Source organism: Muscardinus avellanarius (genome assembly GCF_963383645.1).
Source record: "Muscardinus avellanarius genome assembly, chromosome: 1".
NCBI classification, from domain to species: Eukaryota; Metazoa; Chordata; class Mammalia; order Rodentia; family Gliridae; genus Muscardinus; species Muscardinus avellanarius.
Window position 1 is genome coordinate 239,782,559 of NC_137786.1, and position 21,000 is coordinate 239,803,558.

At 48.4% G+C, this 21,000-nt stretch overlaps 1 protein-coding gene across 1 annotated transcript; it reads left to right on the forward strand.

The window, feature by feature from the left end:
- Positions 1-4,680: 4,680 nt before the first annotated feature.
- Positions 4,681-18,542, forward strand: SIRT3 (sirtuin 3; the record flags this gene model as incomplete). The annotated part of the gene is made up of 5 exons (XM_080694079.1): positions 4,681-4,859; positions 4,945-5,177; positions 6,949-7,049; positions 14,703-14,864; positions 18,297-18,542. The coding sequence occupies exons 1-5, from the start codon at positions 4,813-4,815 to the stop codon at positions 18,540-18,542; spliced, it is 789 nt and encodes a 262-aa protein (XP_080550205.1). The 5' UTR covers positions 4,681-4,812.
- Positions 18,543-21,000: the final 2,458 nt, after the last annotated feature.

The following is a 21,000-nucleotide window of genomic DNA, read 5'->3' on the forward strand; positions in this document are numbered from 1 at the left end:
CAAGGTCTTGGGGCGGGGCCAGAGCGCTCTGGGGGCGGGGCCAGAACGCTCCCGGCAGAGGACCTCCCCCTTGCCCTCCCCCGGCACCTAGTCCTAGTGGCAGGACGTCATGGCGCTGTGCGGCCGGCGGGCACTGGGCGCGCTCCGGCAGTGGGCCCCGGGAGGCTGTAGGCCTTTGTGTGCGGGGCTGAGCGGCTTCCGCGCGCACGCGGCTGGAAAGCGGTGCCGGCGAGACCCGGGCAGGTGTGCTCCAGAGGCCCCGCAGTCGCGACTCGGCCTTCCCGAGGCTCCCGGGCGTCGGTGCCAGGTCGCTTCGTAGCCTTGGGTCTCAGAGGTGCTTCCATTGCAGTAGGGTCCTTCTACTGATCTGTGGAAGTCAGTTCTGTGGGTGCTTCATAATTTATTTCATCATTCCATTGTCGAAAGATCTTCAAATCTCTAGCTATTATAAATAACGCTGTGCTGAGTAACCATGTTTGCGCCTTGCTTATTGGATAAAATCCTAATATTGGGACTGCTGGGTCTAAAGGTCACACAGCAATTGCACTCTTTTTGACTATCCGCACCCTCGCCCCATTCTTCCCCCTCCTTCTGGAGCATTTTGTGCAAGCGGTTTCCAGCCAGAATCCTTACCCAGGAACGGAGTGTACCCGCGGAAAAGCCTTAAGGCCTGCGATGGATAGGAAATAAATGTCCCGCAGTGGATGGATATTAAGCCGGTGGAACAGTCACATGATGTGCAATGGAAAGTCTAATAAGGAGATGTTTATCCAGGGTACCTTTATATTTGAGCTCTTTGCCAGACCCTGTTCTGGGTGCTGGGGGTAGATTAGGAACCAGGACAGAGGCTTGCTTCCATGGATTCTGTTCTGGTATCAGGCTAATCTGCAAGACTGATTGGCCGAACCCTCACAGCCTTTCACCCTAACACAGGAGCCTAGGGTGCTGTGAGTAGCAGTCCATTTGCACAGGCTTTCTGGAACTTCTAGAAACGTCTTCTGCCCCTCAGTTGTAGGTTTGGGGGCTCTTGTGTGAATTCATTCTTTGTGTCCCTTTGTGCTCTCTCTCTCCCAGGCAGTACCCATGGCTGCCTTGGGATCCCCTGCTCCCAGAGACTTTCATGCCAGGTAGCGTGTTCTCAGTCTTACACCCAGAAGTGTCTTCTAGACATTGGATAAAGCTGTCCATGTTTTCAGTGACTCGCACCTACTTACATAGATGAGTGGGAATGCACTTCAGTGGGCTGCGCAGGACCTCTGCTGGGCAGGCATCTGACGATGGCTTCACTTTCCTCTTGTTCTGTTTACGTATCTCTAATCAGTTCATGCTTAGGAAGAGATTGGAACGCGTTGTTCAGGCCGGGACCCTGAATGGATATCCTTGACGCTGTGTGTGGTGGCGGTGGTGATCTGGGCCCAGGACTTCCCTTTTTCTTTTCTTCCTTGACCTTCCGCCCAGTTTTCCTTTGACTACTTCTGTAGCGGCAGAAGTGGAGTCTGCAGAGGTGCTTCGACACGCACCTGTAGCACAGGAACCTTGCGTGCTGGAGGAGCTCTGTGTGCTTCTGTATTTCCAGTGCCCCTGCTCTGTGTATTTCGTGTGTTTGCTGGTGGATGGTTTACAGTTGTACCTCTTCCCAACAAAACTGTAAGAGTTGGGGACAGGACAGTTTAGAGACAGTGTTTGCCTCCCTCCCAGCACCACAGCACACCATCAGGAACAACACAGGACTGTCAGAGTCACCTGGGGCTCCCTGGGTTTTCACTGTGTCAGCTGAGGCTCAGGGTCTTGTGGGGACTCGACTTCCTTTTTGTGCCCGTAGCCCTGCATTGCACTCCTGTGTCCGCCGTGGAACACACCTATGAAATGGTGGGAGAGGTGGCCACACAGATGGGTGTCGACTACCCCCTGGTCTGTGGCGGCAAACAAGTCCCCAAGTGACAGTCACTGACCACTGTGAAGGGAGGCGCAGTGTGCTGTGCTGCGCTGCGTGGGGGAAGCAGTGACAGGGGCCCGAAAAGGAGCAGGAGCAGGAGCAGCACTGTTGCCTTCTGGTGTGGCCTGCCGCTGCCCCTGGGGTTCAGCCAGGAGCTTGACCTGGGAGATCAGAGTTAGCACATATGTGAAAACAGGGCCCTTTGGCTTGGCTGGAAAAGGGATGCACATGAGAGCAATGGGAGGTTTAAACTGTCACTGGAGGGTGCTGTGCTCATTTAGGATGCTAGGATCCTGTGGGGAGCAGAGGACCTCCAAGCAAATCATGGCCGCCGAGTGCATGGCAGAAATTTTGCAGTGCTGGTTTTTAAAGAGCAGCAAAACAAAACAAAAAAGCAAAAACTGCATTACGGTCTTCCTAGAAGATAAGGTTCTGAACTTCCCTGACATGTCTGAATTGTCTTTGCGCACCATGTTTCTGGCTTGTCTGATGAGTAAAAAAGATGTTCTCAGTTGCTTGTCCCTTTTGTGTGTGTGTGTGTGTGGTACTGGGGATTGAACCAAGTGGAATTCCACCTCTGAGCTATGCCCCTAGCCCCATTCTACTTTCTAAATTTTGAAACAGGGTCTCGCTAGGTTGACATGAGCCTCACTGCTTGCTGAGACTGTCCTTGATCTTTCCATTTCAGCCTCCCAAGTACTAGGACCACAGGTGTGCACCAGCACACTCGGTGCAGTTGCCACTCTTATGTCTATACTATCTTTTGAGGCATCACTCATATGGGGAGGGTTGTCAGGTGTGTTGTTGTTGTTGTTGTTGTTGTTGTTGTTGTTGTTGTTGTTTTGGTACTGGAGATGGAGCCCAGAGGCATTCTGCATCCAAGATACACCTTTAGATCTTTCCTTATTTTATTTTATTTTATTTTTTTTTGGTGATACTGGGGGTGGAACTCAGGGGCCTTCTACCTCCAGGCTCCACTCCCAGACCTATTTTTTATACTTTTATTTAGAAACAGGGTCTCTTAAGCCAGCTGAGGCTGGCTTCAAACCTGCGTGATCCTCCTGTCTCAGCCTCCCAAGCGTGGGGATTACAAGCGTGTGCCACCACGCCCGGCTTATCTTTCCTTATTTTGAAACAGGGTCTTGCTAAGTCCTTGAACCTGTAATCCTCCCATCTCAGCCTCCCAAGTACTGGGATTTCAGGCATGTGTCACCACTTCCAACTGATTGTCAATTTGATTTGTCCTATCTCTTGTCTCAAGTAGAGTCATCAAGGGCTGTCTCATGGGAGAAGGAACCTGGTGGCTGCCAGCCTCAGGGTGTGAGAAAGGTGCCTGTGCCCTGGTGTCCAAGTCCTGACTCAGGGCAGGTCACCAGGGTAATAGAGACAGTGCCACTTGGTTAGGTGCCCAGACAGCCAGGAGTCCTCCCAGGGTGCCACGCACCTGAGACCTCACAGACACGCACAGGTGTTGGGCTGTGTCATTTGGCCTTGCTCTGTTTCCTTCCTGTCGCTCACTCGCTCCCCCAGGTGTTGAGTCATTTACAAAGTCCTGGTTTACTGTGTGTCTGTGTCTCCTCTATGAAAGGCTATCTCAGGCTCCAGCGGATACTGCTTGTTCCGTAGTCCCACCACAGAAGGTTGTTGCTCAAGGTAGCTTCGTGACAGTAGTCTTCTTGTATGACATCGACACAAAGCCTGATATAATAATTTTAAGAGAATTTAATAATTGGGGGGTTGGGGAGAAGATAGATGACAATTCTCTCAACCTTCTGTAGCTAGGGCCTTATTTTTATAGAAATTTAAATAAGGCATCATAAAAGTTAATCAAGCACAGAAACTAATAATTGTCATGGGTTACAATAAAGAAGGTCAGAGAGGCAGGCATGTGACAAGTTTGGAGGAAGGAGGGATTAGACATTACTGCACCATGAAGATCACACCAGGTCCTTTGGGATCTGCTTGCAGACAAATCCCACCCAGCCAAAGATCCTGTATTCAAACTGAGCCAGTCCAAGGTGATAATCTCAGTGTGCATTCTAAGATGGCCTTTGAAAAAGGGCCACTTTGCACTTCTAGTCTTGGCCCCTGGCTTCTGGAGGTGACCTGGGAACCTGTCTAGGACTTTGCAGGGAGAGCCCTGAGCTGCAGTACATGATGGCCATGCCTGATTGTGTGGTGGCTGCCGAGTACCTGAGCTGATCACCTGCTGCAGCCGTGGAGGCTAGCTGTCTGTAGCAGCTTGGACCCCAGCTGTCAGGACCTGCATGCTTCTTTCTGGAGTGGTCTCTAGAGCCCTTCTTTTATCCAAATCATATTTGGTGTGAAGTCTGAGAACTTTTCTTTAAATGCCACTGTATTTCTACCGCATCCCAGGTGCCTTAGGGTGTGCAGCTCTGGGGACACCCCACACAAGGATGCTTTGGGCCTGGCTTGACCTTTGCTTGACCTTTGGCCTGGGATGCTGTTCTCCTCAGCACTGTCCTTGGGCGTCGGGAATGTGAAGTGATACCTCCCTGAACTTTTTGCTCCCAATAAGTCTTGGTTTCTGACTTGAGATTGATTTCTGTTTTAGCCAGTAGTTAGCTGTGGTGAAAAAAGTGGTTCTCTTGGGGGCGAGGGAAGTCCATAGCCGCATCCGATGTTTGCCGTGTGGGAAGAGGGCAGCTGTGCTTCTTGCTAGCATGAGACTGGCTGCCACCTGCTCCCTTTCTACTCTACCTTTGCTTGTCAGTGTCACAGGTGGAAGAAGGTCCATCTGTCTCTCTGTGGGTGCTGCAGGCATCTTTGGAAGTGGAAGCAACAGTGAGAAGAAGCTTTCCCTGCAGGACATAGCTGAGCTGATCCGGGCCAGAGCCTGCCAGAAGGTGGTGGTCATGGCGGGGGCCGGCATCAGCACGCCCAGCGGCATCCCTGACTTCAGGTACCCGCAGCCCCACCTTGATGCCCCTTCCTGCCATCTTCCATGGGCTCCGTGGGCTCAGTGCCTCTTCCTTCTCACCCTACAGATCTCCAGGGAGTGGCCTGTACAGCAACCTCCAGCAGTACAACATTCCGTACCCTGAGGCCATTTTTGAACTTGAATTTTTCTTTCACAACCCCAAGCCCTTTTTCACTTTGGCCAAGGAGCTATACCCTGGGAACTACAGGCCCAACATCACTCACTACTTCCTCCGCTTGCTCCATGACAAGGGGCTGCTTCTGCGGCTCTACACACAGAACATCGATGGGCTTGAGAAAGGTGAGCCCTGCCACGCGCCATGGCCTGTCTAGGTGGGCTGGCTTGGCATTCACACCTCAGCATTTTTTCCCAGCAAGCCCTTCCTGGGTGTTCAGGGCCGCTGTCCCGACCTTCCTGGTACCCCTTACTTCCATCCTTCCTGGGCTGCGAGTTTGGGGCAGAACCAAAGTTGACACTGTTTTGCCATTATTACAAGAAATACACGGAAGCTGGGTATGGTAGCACAGGCCTGTGATCCCATGCTTAGGAGGCTGAGACAGGAGGATGGCAGGCCTGTGATCCCATGCTTAGGAGGCTGAGACAGGAGGATGGCAGGCTGGAAGCTGCCTCAGCAGCGCGCTGACGAGACTCTCAGCAACCCAGAAAGACCCTGTTTCAAAACAAAACAGACAGTGTTAGGGTTATCGTTTGGAAGGAGAATGTTCCTGGGTTCTGTCCCTGTTACCACAACAAAAGAGAGGAAGGAAGGAAGAAAGAAAGGTAGTAGGTAGATATGGAGTATACAAAAATCAAGAATAGTGTGTGAGAAGCCCTCACCCTCTCACGAGTTTCCATCAGCAACACTCGGCCAGGCCTGGTTCAGCTGTGTGCTCCGTTTTCTTACATCATAAATCTAGAAACAGCCAGACGTGGTGGTGCATGCTTGTAATCCCAATACTTGGGAGGCGGAGACGGGAGGATTGTAACTTCGAGGCCAGCCAGCCTCAGCAATTTAGTGAGACCCTGTTTCAAAATAAAAAATAATAGCCGGGCATGGTGGCGCATGCTTGTAATCCCCGCGCTTGGGAGGCTGAGACGGGAGGATCATACAGGTTCGAAGCCAGCCTCAGCTACTGAGTGAGGCTCTCAGCAACTTAGTGAGACCCTGTTTCCAAATAAAATATAAAAAAGGTTTGGGAGTATAACCCGGAGGTAGAAAGCCTCTGAGTTCCACCCCCAGTACCACCAAATAAATAAATAAATAAATAAAATAAATAAATAAATAAAATAGGATTGGGGTGTGGCTCAGAGGTAGAACACTCTTGGGTTTAATCCCCAGTACCACAAAAAGAAAAAAATGTAAAACAGGCTGTGGAAAAAAGCACAGTAGTAGAGTACCCCTGAGCTCGGACCCCAGAATCACCCAAAAAAGTTACTTTGGGTCTTTTTCCAACAATAAATATATTTTTTTTGGTGGTACTGGGGTTCCTGGAAGCCCTTCTACCTCCGGGCTACACTCCCAGACCTATTTTATACTTTTTTATATTTGGAAACAGGGTCTCTTCAGCCAGCGGGCTGGCTTCGAACCTGTGCAATCCTCCTGCCTCTGCCTCCCCAGCGCGGGGATTACAAGCATGTGCCACCACGCCTGGCTCAATAAATACTTTTTGAAACTTAGAGTATTCATATGCTCATTTTTACTTGGTATCTGTAGAACATGGTTTTATCTGAATTGATGCCAAATGAATTTTGTACTGAAGGGTTTTATCCTTTTAAATGCTGGGAATCTATCCCGCGGCCCTGTGTGTGTGAGGCAAACACTCCACCTGCCACACCCCAGCCCCGTGCCCAGCCTCAAGGCTTGGTTTTAATGTGATTTGGCTCCAGCCAGGAGCCCCTTGCCCTCACGCCCACCCTGGCTGGAGGAGAGTCGTCTATTGGCAATGCATCCAGGTCGTCAGGCTTCACGGAGGGGCTGAGATCCTCTGCGGAGGTCTCTGCAGGCAGAAGCGTGTTTTGGGACTTGCATGCTTACTCAGAGGTGCAAACTCTGGTTTGGCTTGAATTTCAGTGTCTGGCATCCCTGCCACCAAGCTGGTTGAAGCCCATGGAACCTTTGCCTCAGCTACCTGCACAGTCTGCCGAAGATCCTATTCAGGGGAGGACTTTTGGGTGAGTTGTCCTCTGGTGGGGGCAGTCTGGAAAAGTAGTATTTTATAAGTGTTGTGTTGAAAGGACAGCAGAATGATACAGCATAAAAATATTTTACTTTTAAGCCGGGCGTGGTGGCGCACGCTTGTGATCCCAGCATTCAGGAGGCTGAGACCGGAGGATCGTGTTTCGCGGACAGCCTCAGCTACTTAGTGAGGACCTCTGCAACTCCGTGAGACCTGTTTCAAAATAAAAAATAAAAAATAGGGCAGGGGGCTGTGGCTCAGAGGTCGAATGCCCCTGGGTTCCATCCCCAGATCCACACACAAAAATTTACTTTTAATATAGAAAAGTAATATATGCTACTAAAAACCTAAAGCAGCACAGAAACATGCAGAAAGAATCTCCCTCCATCCAGTCCCTATAGCCCATCTTTAACAACTTGGTGTGTAATGTTCTAGGCCTTTAAAAGAGAGATGTGTATGAATAGTGTGTATATAGTGCATGTATTATATCTACACACGGATTTCTTGAGTAATGAGATCGTATTACGCTCAATATTCTACAGTTGATGTTTCCTATGCAAAGTCCCATGGACATTTGTCAACATCTGCAGTTCTGCCCACCCTCTTTGGTCTCTTTATATAGAGTATTACATTTATCTATTTGCATATTGAAAGACATTTTTTGATGTTTGTAATTTTCACTATGAATAATAATGCAGCGGTCAGCTGTGATAGCTCACACCTGTGATCCCAGTACTTGAGAGGCTGAGATAGGAATATCACAGGTTTGAGGTCAGCCTCAATATCTTAGTGAGACCCTTAGCAACTTAGCCAGACCCTGTTTCAAAATAAAAAATAAAAGATGTGCCTGTATTGCCGGGCATGGTGGCGCACACTTGTAATCTCCGCGCTTGGGAAGCAGAGACAGGAGGATCGTGCAGGTTTGAAGCCAGCCGCGCTGGCTTGAGAGACCCTGTTTCCAAATTTTAAAAAAAAGTATAAAAAATAGGTCTGGGAGTATAGCCTGGAGGCAGAAGGGTTTCTAGGAACCCCAGTACCACCAAAAAAAAAAAAAAAAAAAAAAAAAGATGCACCTGGATTTAATTTGCCGTCACACACATGCACACACAAACATGCAACGCAGCGATGATACCTGAGATTATACCCCGTGCATTTGGGATAGGATAACACTCTGAAAGGCTTTGGTGGCACAGGACCTTGTCTTTGTTTTGATCGAGGCAAAGTTGACATCACACGAAACGAGGTGCTGCTCACTGTGTGAGCTGTTGCCTGATTGCTGCTGCCACTTCCAAAGCCCCAAAGGAAACCTTGTAATCATGCCACTGGCCCTGGGGGAGCACCCTCTGCCTCCGTCCTATAGACTTGTCACCGTGTGTGTTTTATATCAGTGGAGCCATGTGGCCTTTGTGTCTCCCTAGCTTCTTTTACTTAGTATAATTGTGTGTGTGTGCATGTGTGTGGTACTGAGATGGAACCCAGGGCACTCTACCTCTGAGCTATACCCCCTGCCCTACTTTTTATTCTTTATTTTGAAACTGGGTCTCACTGAGTTGCAAAGGGCCTCATTAAGTAGCTGAGGCTGTAGCTCAGCCTCCAAAGCACTGGGGTCACAAGCTTGGGCCACCATCCTTGGTTCATTTACATTGTAGCTTTTTTTTTTTTTATGCTGGGGATGGAACCCAGCAGTTTTCTACTTCCAAGCCTATACCCTCAGTCCTATATTATTTTTTTTATTTTGAAACAGGGACTTGCTAAATTGCTAAGGCTGGCCATGAACCTTTGATCCTCCTGTCCTAGCCTCCCAAGTTCTGGGATGACAGGCATGTGCCACTTCTTTTCAATGACTGATGATTGTCCGTGCAGTTTGTGCATGATTTGTTTACTTCACCCATGGTGGAGACTTTTGGTTTTTGTTTCCAGCTGTGATTTAAAGTGCACGAACAACATGCATCTGAGCTGCTTTCAGCTCTATTGGATATGGACCTGGATACCCGGCTAAATCTCTGAGGAGCAGCCAAACTGCTTTGTATAGCAGCTGTTCTATTGTGCAATTTGTTTGTTATTTTTGAGTCATAAGAGGTTTTTTTTTTTTTTTTTTTTTTTTTTTTGGTAATGGGTATATCGATCCCAGGGGCATTCTACCTCTAAGTTACACACCCAGCCCTATATTTTTTTGGTCGTACTGGCTTCGAACCAGCGCGATCCTCCTGTCTCTGCCTCCTAAGTGCAGGGATTACAAGTGTGTGCCACCACGCCCAGCCAGCCCTATTTTTTGAAATTTTTATTTTGAAGAGGGTCTCACTAGATTTATGACAGTCTTGCTACTTGCACGGAGGCTATCCTTAAATCATTGATCCTCCTGTCTCAGCCTCCCAAATACTGAAATTATAGGCATGTGCCACCACATTCGGCTTGTAAGCGTTCTTTACACATTCTGGAAAGTAGATACTTCTCATACACATGATTTGTAAATATATTCTCCCACCCTCCAGGTTGGTTGTCTTTTTTTTTTTTTTTTTTTTTTGCTTTTTTTTAGGGGGAGTCTTAGGTATTGAACCCAGGGACATTGAATCCAGTGCTGTTTTATTGTATTTTTTATTTTCAGGCAGGTTTTTGTTAAGTTGCTGAGGGTCTACTAAGTTGCTGAGGCTGGCCTCAAACCTGTGATCTTCCTGTCTCAGTCTTCCAAGTACTAGGATGATAGGTGTGTACCACTATACCTGGCTTTTTACTTTCTTGGTAATATCTTTTGATACATGAAGGTTTTCATTTTGATAGAGTCCACTTTATCTCTTTTTCTTTTTTTGCTCATACACTTGGTATCTTGTCTTAAAAAAACATAGCCAGCCAGGTGTGGTAGTGCATGCCTATAATCCTAGTACTTGGGAGGCTGAGACAGGAGGACCACAGGTTCAAGTACAGCTTCAGCAACCTACCAAGACCCTATTTCTAAATAAGAAATAAATAGGTCTGGGGGTGTAGCTCAGAGGTAGAACATCCCTAGGTTCAATTCCCAGTACTGGAAAAAAAAAAGTGCCAAGTGATAGAAGAAGCCCTGAGCAGCCATGGGCAGAACCGCTGGTTTTGGGGGTGAGTAGCTGGACCTGGGGGTGCAGCCTGCCTGCTCTTTTAGGAGTTGGACTTCATCTCGAAGGTTAACAAAGGATTTTAAGCAGGAAAATTATGTGAGGGGATTTGCATTTTAGAGAGATCATTTGGGCAGCAGGTTGCCTTTCTTGGCAAGAGTTTCAGAGGGACGGATAATCTGAGTAGAGAGGGCAGAGCTTGGGCCAGAATGAGATATCGGGCCAGAAGAGGCCTTCTGGGAGGCAGGGCTGGGGAGAGTCCCAGGCCGGCCCAGGGAGCACTGTGGGGAGGTGTGTGTGGAAGGCAGTGGGTGAGAACCCTAGTGGATCAGGTGATGGAGGCTGTGGATGAAGTCCTTTCTTTTCAAAAACTGAGCAAATTTGAAGGCCTTTCTGTAACAGAGTAAGAGTGGGGCCTGGTAGGCCACGGTGCCGACCTCCGCAGGTCTGGGTGTGCTTCTCTCTGGAGCGCCAGGTAAAGCAGGTGAGAAAGGCTTGGACGGTCCTGGGTAGGGCCTCGAGGGGCCTGCAGGAGGTGCCCAGCCCACTGGCCTTCGTCCTCCCCGGGACCTTCTGTTCCCTTCTCCTCCCTTTGATGTCCACCTGGGCTTCTGTGCCTCCTCCAGTTGCTTGTATGGTTGTCAGTAGCCATCTGTGTCTGTCCCCTCAGGTGTCCCTGAGGGTCGGCTCCCCTTCCACAGAAGATCCCAGGTGCTCCCAGTGTCGCGCCCTCAGCCCCTCTGGTCTATCCTCTGGAAGTGTCGGGATCGAGATCTGCTTGCTGCCTCCTTTGGGATCTGTCAGCTTTATGTGTCCTTGAAAACAGAGCTTGACATACAGTCCACTTTCAGTCTGTCTTTTCTTTTCTTTTGGTACTGGAGGCTGACCCGAGGGGCAGTCTACCTTCCAGCTACCCAGGCCTATCTTTTTAATTTGGAAACAGGGTCTCACAAAGTTGCTGAAGGTCGTGCTGAGTTGCTGGGGCTGTACTCAAACCTGCAATCCTCCTGTCTCAGTCTCCCAAGTACTGGAATTACAGGCATACACCACCATGTACTACTTTTCTTAAGTTTTATTTTATTTTGTATTTTTGGTACTTGGGATTGAACTAAGGGGCCGTCTGCATCTGAGCTACACCCAACCCTATCTTATTTTTATTTTGAAATGTGGTCTCACTAGATTGATGAAAGTCTCAGTACTTGCAGACATTGTTCTTGAACAATGAGGAAACTGCTCATCTCCTGTCTCAGCCTCAAAGAACAGGGACCACAGGCATGTGACACCATGCCTGGGTCATTTTTAAGTTTTAAAATTTTTTTCTTTAGCCAAATGTGGTGGTGTATGCTTATAATCCCTGCGCTTGGGAGGCTGAGACAGGAGGATCGCGCAGGTTTGAAGCCAGCCTCAGCTACTTAGTGAAGCGGCTCTCAGCAACTTAGTGAGACCCTGTTTCCAAATAAAATAGAAAATAGGTCTGGGAGTATAGCCCGGAGGTAGAAAGGCTCTGGGTTCCACCCCCAGTACCACCAAAAAAAAAAAAAAAAAAAAAAATATATATATATATATATATATATATATATATATATATATATTTAAAGCATATAGACTTTATTTTTAAAAAACAAAAAAATTTTTGTTTTTAATTTTTTTTGTGTGTGGTACTGGGGATGAAACCCAGAGACATTCTACCTCCAAGCTACACCCACAGCCCTATTTTTTATTTTGAAATAGGGTCTCACTGAGTTGCAAAGGGCCTCACTAAGTAGCTGAGGCTGTCCACGAATCCTCCTGTTTCAGCCTCCAAAATGCTGGGATTACAAGTGTACGCCATCATGCCTGGCTTGTTTTTAAATCTTAGTATTAGTCCAGTGTGTGTGTGTGTGTGTGTGTGTGTGTGTGTGTGTGTGTGTGTTACTGGGGATTAAACCCAAGGGCAATCTACCTCTGAGATACACCCCAGCCCTATTTTTTTTTTTCCTTATTGTTGCTTTAAGAGATCTTTGTATGTTTTAGTTAACAGTTTTTTTATCAGCAAATCTTCCAGATATTTTCCCTGTCCATGGTTTGTCTTCTCATTCTCTTGACAGTGTCTCACACAGAGCAGAAGCTTTAAATGTCCAACCACAGTGATTTCTCTCATGCACTGTGTTTTATGTGTTGTATCTAGAAAGTCATTGCTACACTGAAGGTCATCTAGGTCTTCTCTATATCGTTTCTGGATGTCCGCTCATGTGACCCTCTCCTTTAGGTCTTGGGTCCATTTTGAATTAATTTTCAGAAGCACCTGCATCTGTGTCTTAGCTCATTGCCAAGCAGGGGAGTATCTGGTTGTTCCAGCAACATCTGTTGAGAAGAGTCTTTTCTCAGCAAGTTGACTGACTGCTGAAGCAAAGGTCAGCCGATGTTGTTCTTGTCAGTCTGGGGCTCTCTTGTGTTCTCTTGGTCTGTTTGCTCTTTCACCAATAGAGTCTTGCTTTGCAGTTCTACGTCAGGGCTCCGCGTGGGGAAGGCTGAGTTCTCTGATTGTCCTCCTCCCTGAACATTGTGTTTGGCTGTTCTGAGCCTTACCTTTTCACATGAACTTTAGAATCTGTTGAGACCTGTTTCTGCATATTTTAAGGACTTTCCTTTTTGTGGAGTTTTGCAGTTTGTCTCTGTGGTGTCTCCATGTGGACCCCTTCATTTGTGTACAATGTGTAGTACTGAGGTCCGGGGTGGTCCTCAGCCTCCATCTCTCTGCTCTACCCACTTCTTTCCCTCTGCTCCTGCCCCTCCCTGTGTTCTGGCTGCTTCCAGCTCAATAAATACCCGCTTTGCTGTAGAGAATGAAGCTCCCTAGTATTAATTGTCTTCATCTTTTACTTCTAGAAGTTTTATTTGTTTTTTTAATATATCACATTATTCTTATAATTCTCTATTCTTTTTTTTTTTTTCCTGCGGGTCTGGGGAATGGAACCTAGGGACATTCAACCTCCAGGCTACACCCCCCGCTCTATTTTTTATTCTTAATTTTGAAACAAGGTCTCACTGAGGGCCTCACTAAGTAGCTGAGGCTGTCCACGAACTGCAATCGTCTGGTCTCAGTCTCCCGAATACGGGGATTACAAGCATGCGCCACCACGCCAGGCTTAATTTTCTATTCTTAATAGATATTTCAAGCTTGTTTTGTCTTTCCTTTTAATATAAACACAATATGCATTTCTTTCTACAATTAGGCTTTATTTATGTATTTAGTGGTACTGGGGATAGAACCCAGAGGCTTTCTACCTCCGGGCTATACTCCCAGACCTATTTTATATTTTATTTGAAACAGGGTCTCACTAAGTTACTGAGAGCCTCACTCGGTAGCTGAGGCTGGCTTCGAGCCTGTGCGATCCTCCTGTTTCAGCTTCCCAAGTGCAGGGATTACAAGTGCCACTACGCCCAGCACAATATGTTTTTATTATCTGTGGTATACGATACCTAAAATCTTTGGTAGGACTCGTTTTTTTTTTTTTTTTTTTTTTTTTTTTTGTGGGTCTGGGGATGGAACCCAGGGGCATTCAACCTCTGAGCTACACCCCCTGCCCTGCTTTTTATTCTTTATTTTGAAACAGGGTCTCACTGAGTTGCAGAGGGCCTAAGTAGCTGAGATTGTCCATGAACCATGATCCTCTGGTCTCAGCCTCCCGAATGCTGGGATTACAAGTGTGTGCCACCATGCCTGGCTATGGTAGGACTCTTTCTTTGAGTGACTGTTTCTTGCCAGATTCAGACTGCAGAAGCAAGTCCCCTAAGCCATAAAGATTATTTGAGAACACAGTGTCTGGCTCCATGTTCCCTCATCCATCTGGCCAGGACACTAGTTAGGACACTGGTAATCGTTATCTTCTTCCCCTTGGCCTGAGAGGAAGAAGTCGTAGGCAGGTGTTGCTGATAACACCAGCTAGCTTTGAAGCTGACCTGAAGGGCTGAGTAGTGTCTGGGTCCCTTCAGCTCAACCAGCCTGTCCAAGGCCTGCAGTCCATTAGGTGTAGAACGGGTTAGACCTGTAGCCTGTGGGAGAATCTGTGGGTGAAACTCTGTCATGTCCAGATTGGCTTTTATTTTGATACTTGGGATTGAACTCATGGCTGTTCTACCTCTGAGATACACCCCCAGCTTACTTGCTCTATTTATTAGTACTGGGAATTGACCCCAAGGGCATTATATCTCAGAACTATATCCCCAGCCTATTTTAATTTTAATGTTGAAACAGGGTCTTGCTAGGTTGCCAGCAGTCTTAAGTTGCTGATGCTGCTGGTGCAGGTTTCAACCCCGTGATCTTCCTGTCTCAGCCTTCCAAGTACTCGGGTTATAGGTGTATGTCACCATGCCTGGATCAGTTAGCTTTCTTACACACCCCCTTCCCATTTTTTAGGGTTATATAAAACAATTGGCAAACTTGGTCCTCGCTGATGCCGAGCATGTGGGGTTTAGTACACGACTCTTGGCCTTTGGCCTGTTCTAAGTCTCCTTAAGAAGTTGCTGCCTTTTCCTCCTAAAAGCCATTTCCATGGCCATGCTTCTCTCTGTATCCCCAGGCCGATGTGATGGCAGACAAAGTGCCCTGCTGCCAGGTCTGCACTGGCATCGTGAAGCCCGACATTGTGTTCTTTGGGGAGCCGCTGCCCCAGAGGTTCTTGCTGAATGTGGTTGATTTCCCCATGGCAGACCTGCTGCTCATCCTTGGGACCTCTCTGGAGGTTTGTTGAGGGGCCCACGGGGCTTGGGCTGGAGCACGGGGGAGGTGGCTGTGAGGAGTGGTTCTGGGGGTGAAGGTGGTGGAAACAGCTGGTGGTTGGCCTGGGGAACAGCAGCTGTGGGGGAGCCTGGGAGAGGTGGGGGTGCATGGACATGGGGGCCTGTGAGAGAGAGAGTGAGGGAGAGGGGGAATGCCTGGGAGGGTGTTGTGCTGTGAGCAGCACTGAAGGACTGGCTCTGGGACACAGCTGCGCCTTTGTGCATGGGAAGGGAGACTGGGCCTGAAGAAGGCAGAGCCGAGGACAACCAGGAGGCGACCCTGTGGCCTGGAGAGGGAGAGAGACTCGGAGTTCAGTCTATGGGGTCAGGTGGGGAGGGAGGACGCCAAGCTGGGCCTGCCTGTCCTGGTGCTTTGGATGGTGCTTTTGTGAGGCGTAAATGTGTGCAGTGATGTGGTTTGTTACAAGAATGTGTACACTATAGGACATAGCAGGTGAGGCTGGAGGGCTGGAGGGGCTGGGCCACAGTCCCTACTGCTGGGCCTCCTCAGATGTTGACCTTGCAGGAGGTGAGGTCTCAGCTGAGGGAGGTCTGGCAGGACCATGAGGAGCCAGGATGCTGTGTGTCCTGCTGAGAGGGTGCTGTGGAGCGAGTCACCTGGGGGATGGGCCCAGCAGAGGCCCTGCAGGTGGTGGCTAGAAACACTGGCCTGGGGTGGGGTGAGGGCAGCAGGCACCTGCTGTGTGGGAGTGGCCCGGGGTGCTCAGCGTGGCCTCCTCACACAGGGCTGAGGCGGTTGAGCTGCCCAGTAGAGCTGGGGAGCAGCAGCTGGGGTGTGAGAGTGGAGTCCAGTGGACCTCAGGCAGGAGCCCAGGAGCTGGGTGAGGGGCAGCAGAGCCCGTGGTGCAGACAGATGTGGGCCTGGGATGGAGGAAGGACAGAGGGGCTGAGGTGGCCACGGAGCCATGTTGGTCAGTGTGCGGGCTGAGCCTGGCTGACTGCACCAGCCACCAGGTGGAGACACCAGGACCACCAGCACTTTTATTTTTGAAGTAAAATGAAAATAGCTTTTTATTTCTGGCTATAAAAGTACCATATGCTTCTTTTAAAAGACTCACACAGCCAGGTGTGGTGGTGTACGCTTGTAATCCCCACGCCTGGGAAGCTGAGACAGGAGGATCGCACAGGTTCAAAGCCAGCCTCAGCAACTGAGTGAGGCTCTCAGCAACTTAGTGAGACCCTGTTTCCAAATAAAATATAAAAAATAGGTCTGGGAGTAGCCCGGAGGTAGTAGAAAGCCTCTGGGTTCCACCCCCAGTACCACAAAAAAAAAAAAAAAAAAAAAAAAGGGACTGTGGCTCTCTGACAAAACTTATTTTAGCCATTCCATAATGTGGATGATAAAGTACATAGTACATAATTTTTGTTGTAAAAATAATGACTGTAGTGAAGGTTGTTCATGTGTGAACATTTTTACACACTCGGGCCAGTATTCCTGAGGGTGATTGTTGACAGATATGGAGAACTTAGTTCTAAAAGTCACATCACAGAGCATCAGTAGTGCATGAGGGCTGTTTTCTCACACTGTTGTCAATACTAAATTATCTTTTACTTTTTGTCAATCGGATTGGTTAGAAATGGTGTGTCTGCTGGGCATGGTGGTGCACGCTTGTAATCCCAGAATTTGGGAGGCTGAGACCAGAGGACCACTATTTGCAGCCAGCCTCAGCTACTTAGTGAGGTTCTTTGCAACTCGGTGAGACCCTGTTTCAAAATAAAGAATAAAATAGGGCTGGGGGTGTAGCTTGGCGGTAGAATGCCACTGGATTCCATCCCCAGTACCGCAAAAACCAAAAACAAACAAAAAACTGTGTGAAAGACACAGACTGCAGGTCTGCAGTGGTGAAGTTCACCTTCTCGTGTGTTTACTGACTACTGCATATTTGGATTTCTTGCCCATTTTTCATTGAGGTATAAATTAGCTACATAAATTGGTTCACAAATTGCTTATAAATTATTTATCACTTAGAAACAAATTGTCTCATATGTTGTAAATATCGCAGTTTATGGTGATGAGAAGTTTTAAAATTTTCTAAATTTCCTACATAGTGAGTTTGTGTGTGTGTGTGTGTGTGTGTGTGTGTGTGTGTGTGTGTGTTTCAGTACTGGGGATTGAACCCAGGGCCATTCTACCTCTCAGCTACACCTCTATTTTTTATTCTTTATTTAAAAACAGGACCTCACTGAGTTGCAGAGGGCCTCACAAGTTGCAGAATCTGGTCACGAACCTGTCACCCTCTTGTCTCAGCCTCCCAACTACTGGGATTACAAGCATGAGCCACCATGCCTGGCCCAAGCCCTATTTTTTATTCTTTAATTTGAAACAGGGTCTAAGTTGCAGAGGGCCTAAGTAGTTGAGGCTGATCATGAACCTGTGATCCTTCCTGTCTCAGCCTTCTAAATACTGGGATTATAAGTGTGTGCCGCCACACCCAGTTTACATTTAAATATTTATTCAAAAGTTTTTTTTGTTTTTGCAGTACTGGGGATGGAACCCAGGGGCATCTTACCTCCAAGCTACACCCCCAGCCCTATTTTTTAATTCTTTATTTTGAAACAGGGTCTCACCAAGTTGCAAAGGGCCTCACTGAGTAGCTGAGGCTGTCCGTGAACCGTGATCCTCCTGTCTCAGCCTCTCAAATGCTGGGATTACAAGCGTGCGCCACCATGCCTGGCTCCAAACGGTTTTTAATTAAAGACAGGAATTGAGCATTTTTCTCCCAGATAATGAGCCAGTCTTAATGCCACTTTTTTTTTGTGTGTGTGTGTGTGGGGGGGTACTGGGGTTCCTGGAAGTCCTTCTACCTCCGGGCTACACTCCCAGACCTATTTTATATTTTTATTTGGAAACAGGGTCTCAAGCCAGCGCGGCTGGCTTTGAACCTGCGTGATCCTCCTGTCTCCGCCTCCCAAGCGTGGGGATTACAAGCGTACGCCACCACACCCGGCTTAATGCCACTTATTAACATACCCATCTTTTCCACTTTGAGAATGGGATGTAGATGCCTGATGGCAGGATTCTGGGTCTCCCTGGCCTCCGATGGTGAAGACCGAGGAGCCAGGGGAGTGACTCAGCCCAGGGCACACCAGCATCCTGCAGGACACTGGCTCCTCTGTGCCAGACATGAAGGTGGGCGTGTGCAGGGCAGGCTCAAAGATGCTCACAGCAGAGCCTGGGATTGGCAGGAAGGATGGAGGCAGGAAGTAGACAGGCACTTGGGGCAGAGGAGTCAGGGAGAGGGAGGCCTGGGAGGACAACGCAGCTGCAGCAGCTCTCTGCATGGCAAGGTCTGCCCTTGGCTCCGCCCCTCGGGGCTTCAGAGGCTGTGGTGTGGGGTTGACACTGTGCTCCTTGTGTCTGGGCCATTTTTCAGGTGGAGCCCTTTGCCAGCTTGTCTGAGGCTGTGCGGAGCTCGGTGCCCCGGCTGCTTATCAACCGCGACTTGGTGGGACCCTTTGCTTGGCATCCTCGCAGCAGAGACGTGGCCCAGCTAGGGGATGTGGTTCACAGTGTGGAAAAGCTGGTGGAACTTCTGGGCTGGACAGAAGAGATGCAGGACCTTATCCAGCGGGAAACCGGAAAGGTACAGACCACTGAGCTCTGGGTCTGGAGCACCTAGAGGCTGGGCTGATTCTGGGATATCCCAGGTGTGAGGACTCTGGGAAGCTGAAGCTCTCTGTTTCCTTTGTGGGATGAAGCTTGGCCCAGAGATGCTTTTAGAGAGTAGTTGGGATAGCCAGGTGTGGTGGTGCATGTTTGTAATTCCAGCATTTGGGAGGCTGAGACAGGAGGACCGTGGTTCACGGGCAGCCTCAGCTACTTAGTGAGGCCCTCTACAACTCAGTGAGACCCTGTTTCAAAATAAAGAATAAAAAATAGGGCTGGGGAGCCGGGCGTGGTGGCGCACGCTTGTAATCCCCGCGCTTGGGAGGCTGAGACAGGATCACACAGGTTCGAAGCCAGCCTGAGCTACTTAGTGAGGCTCTCAGCAACTTAGTGAGACTCTGTTTCCAAATAAAATAGAAAATAGGTCTGGGAGTATAGTCCGGAGGTAGAAAACCTCTGGGTTCCACACTCAGTACCACCAAAAAAAAAAAAAAAAAAAAAAATAGGGCTGGGGGTGTAGCTTGGAGGTCAAATGCCTCTGGGTTCCATCCCCAGACCCGCAAAAAAAAAAAAAAAAGAAGGAAAAAAAGAAAGTAGTTGAAGTTGTCTGCTGCGAATAGGTCAGAGCACCTGATGCTTTCTTGATTTCACACCTCCCATAAGCAAGGAAAGCCACAGAAAGTGGTTTCCAATGAGAATCACGTAACATGCATAGCCTTGGTAATGATGATTTTCTGTAGGAGTTAGCACTCAAGGCCTAGTTTTATGGTTACAAGTAGGTATGGCACTGCCCAAGGGGGATTTCACTAAAATGTCACAGTTGACATTCTTGTGTCCAAGGCAGACCTCTTAGGCATTACCCACCCATTTTCCTTGCCCCAAGCCAGGCCTGCCTTATGCCTCTGTGGAGGGCAACAGTCTCACCTCCTCTGGCACAAGCCCCAGCTTCTGGTTGCAGCCACATTTCTTACCAAGACTGACCCAGAGAGAGAATACAGGGCTTGTTATGGATGAGACTTCCACACACTCTGGAGATCTTCTCCACTGTTATTTTTAGCCTTTCATTCCAGAGTTTGGCTCTCAGGGCTAAGATGTAGGCTGGTGCCATTTCTCATTTCACTACAGAAAGGAATAAAGACCACCAAGTATTAGAATCATGTTGCTGGGTCACGTCATCCTGGAAACAGGATCCAGCCAACAGGCATGATGCAGTGAGAGGCAGGTGCCCAGGCTGGTTGGCAAGGCAGTGGAGAACTTGGTCAGACCAGCCTGGCAGCCTTACCAGGGAGCCTGGTCCTGCTTCCAACACTTGCTCCCATGCAGAAGAGACTAAGAGCTCCTAAGGTTTCTTGGAAGTGGTCTTAAAGGACTTAACTTGTGCCATTCCTAGTTTCATACTGATGTAAGATGGGCTATGATTTCAGGACTTTTAGTTACAGAACTGCTACCCAAGGGGTTACTTTTCCAAATTGTGAAATTTCTGATCAAGATTAAGAGCGTACCTCTTAGTTACTTAAAACCCACTGGGATGAGTCTCTCCATGTAGACACCCTGTTCTGCTAGCCTGCTGGGATCTCCTGCTCATTCACATGGGGAAAAGCTTCTCAGGAAGTATTCTGCTCATCTTCAGAGAGATGTTTGAGCCAGGCCTGTGATGTGCTGGCCTGCCTGGGTATGTACATTTAACTGATCCCCTCTTCTCTGTTCCAGCTGGATGGACGGGACAGATAGAAGGGCCTAGATGGTTGCCTCACACATGAGAAATAATTACATAGGAAAGACCCACATCTCATTTCTAGTTAGACCTCATGCCTGAAGACAGCCTGGGCAGGTTTAAAGCTTTGGCCAAACCAGGATACATGACTCAAGGAAGAGTGGACAGAGGCTGCCACCAGAACTTCTGATGGGCAGGGTTGCACAGGAGCTTCCTGGCCTGTTTGCCACATCCACCTCTTAATGCAAAATACTTTCTTCTGATGGCGATCCTCTTGTAGACAGAACCGGAAGCCCAGACCTGATCTGCTTTTGCTGTGCCCAGGCCATCTGGAAGGCATCTGGGTACATCCAATAACCAGTCTTTGGCATGTCGGTGTCTGCAGGTGGGGTATTTTTAATTAAAGAAAGTCTGTTTATTTCCTGCATGAAATACATTTTAGTATAAAAAAAAGAATCCTTTTTTTTTTTTTTTTGCTTCCTCAAAGGGACAGCAAATGTTGGCATGACTGGAGGGCAGACCTCAAGGTACATGGGTGTCCCCCTCTTGGCAAGGCCAGGACTCATCCTGAAAATGGCGCAACCCCTCCTTCATTGTCCCTCCCACCTGCCCTGGGCTGCAGCTGACAAACTTAACTGACCAAGAGTCCATGGAAGGAGTCCCAGTAACCTTGATCCTTAAAACAAAAGACAGGTGGTGATGTAAAGAAGTGTTTAATTCAGAACAGGACAAAAGTAGCTTCTATTTCTACTCAATG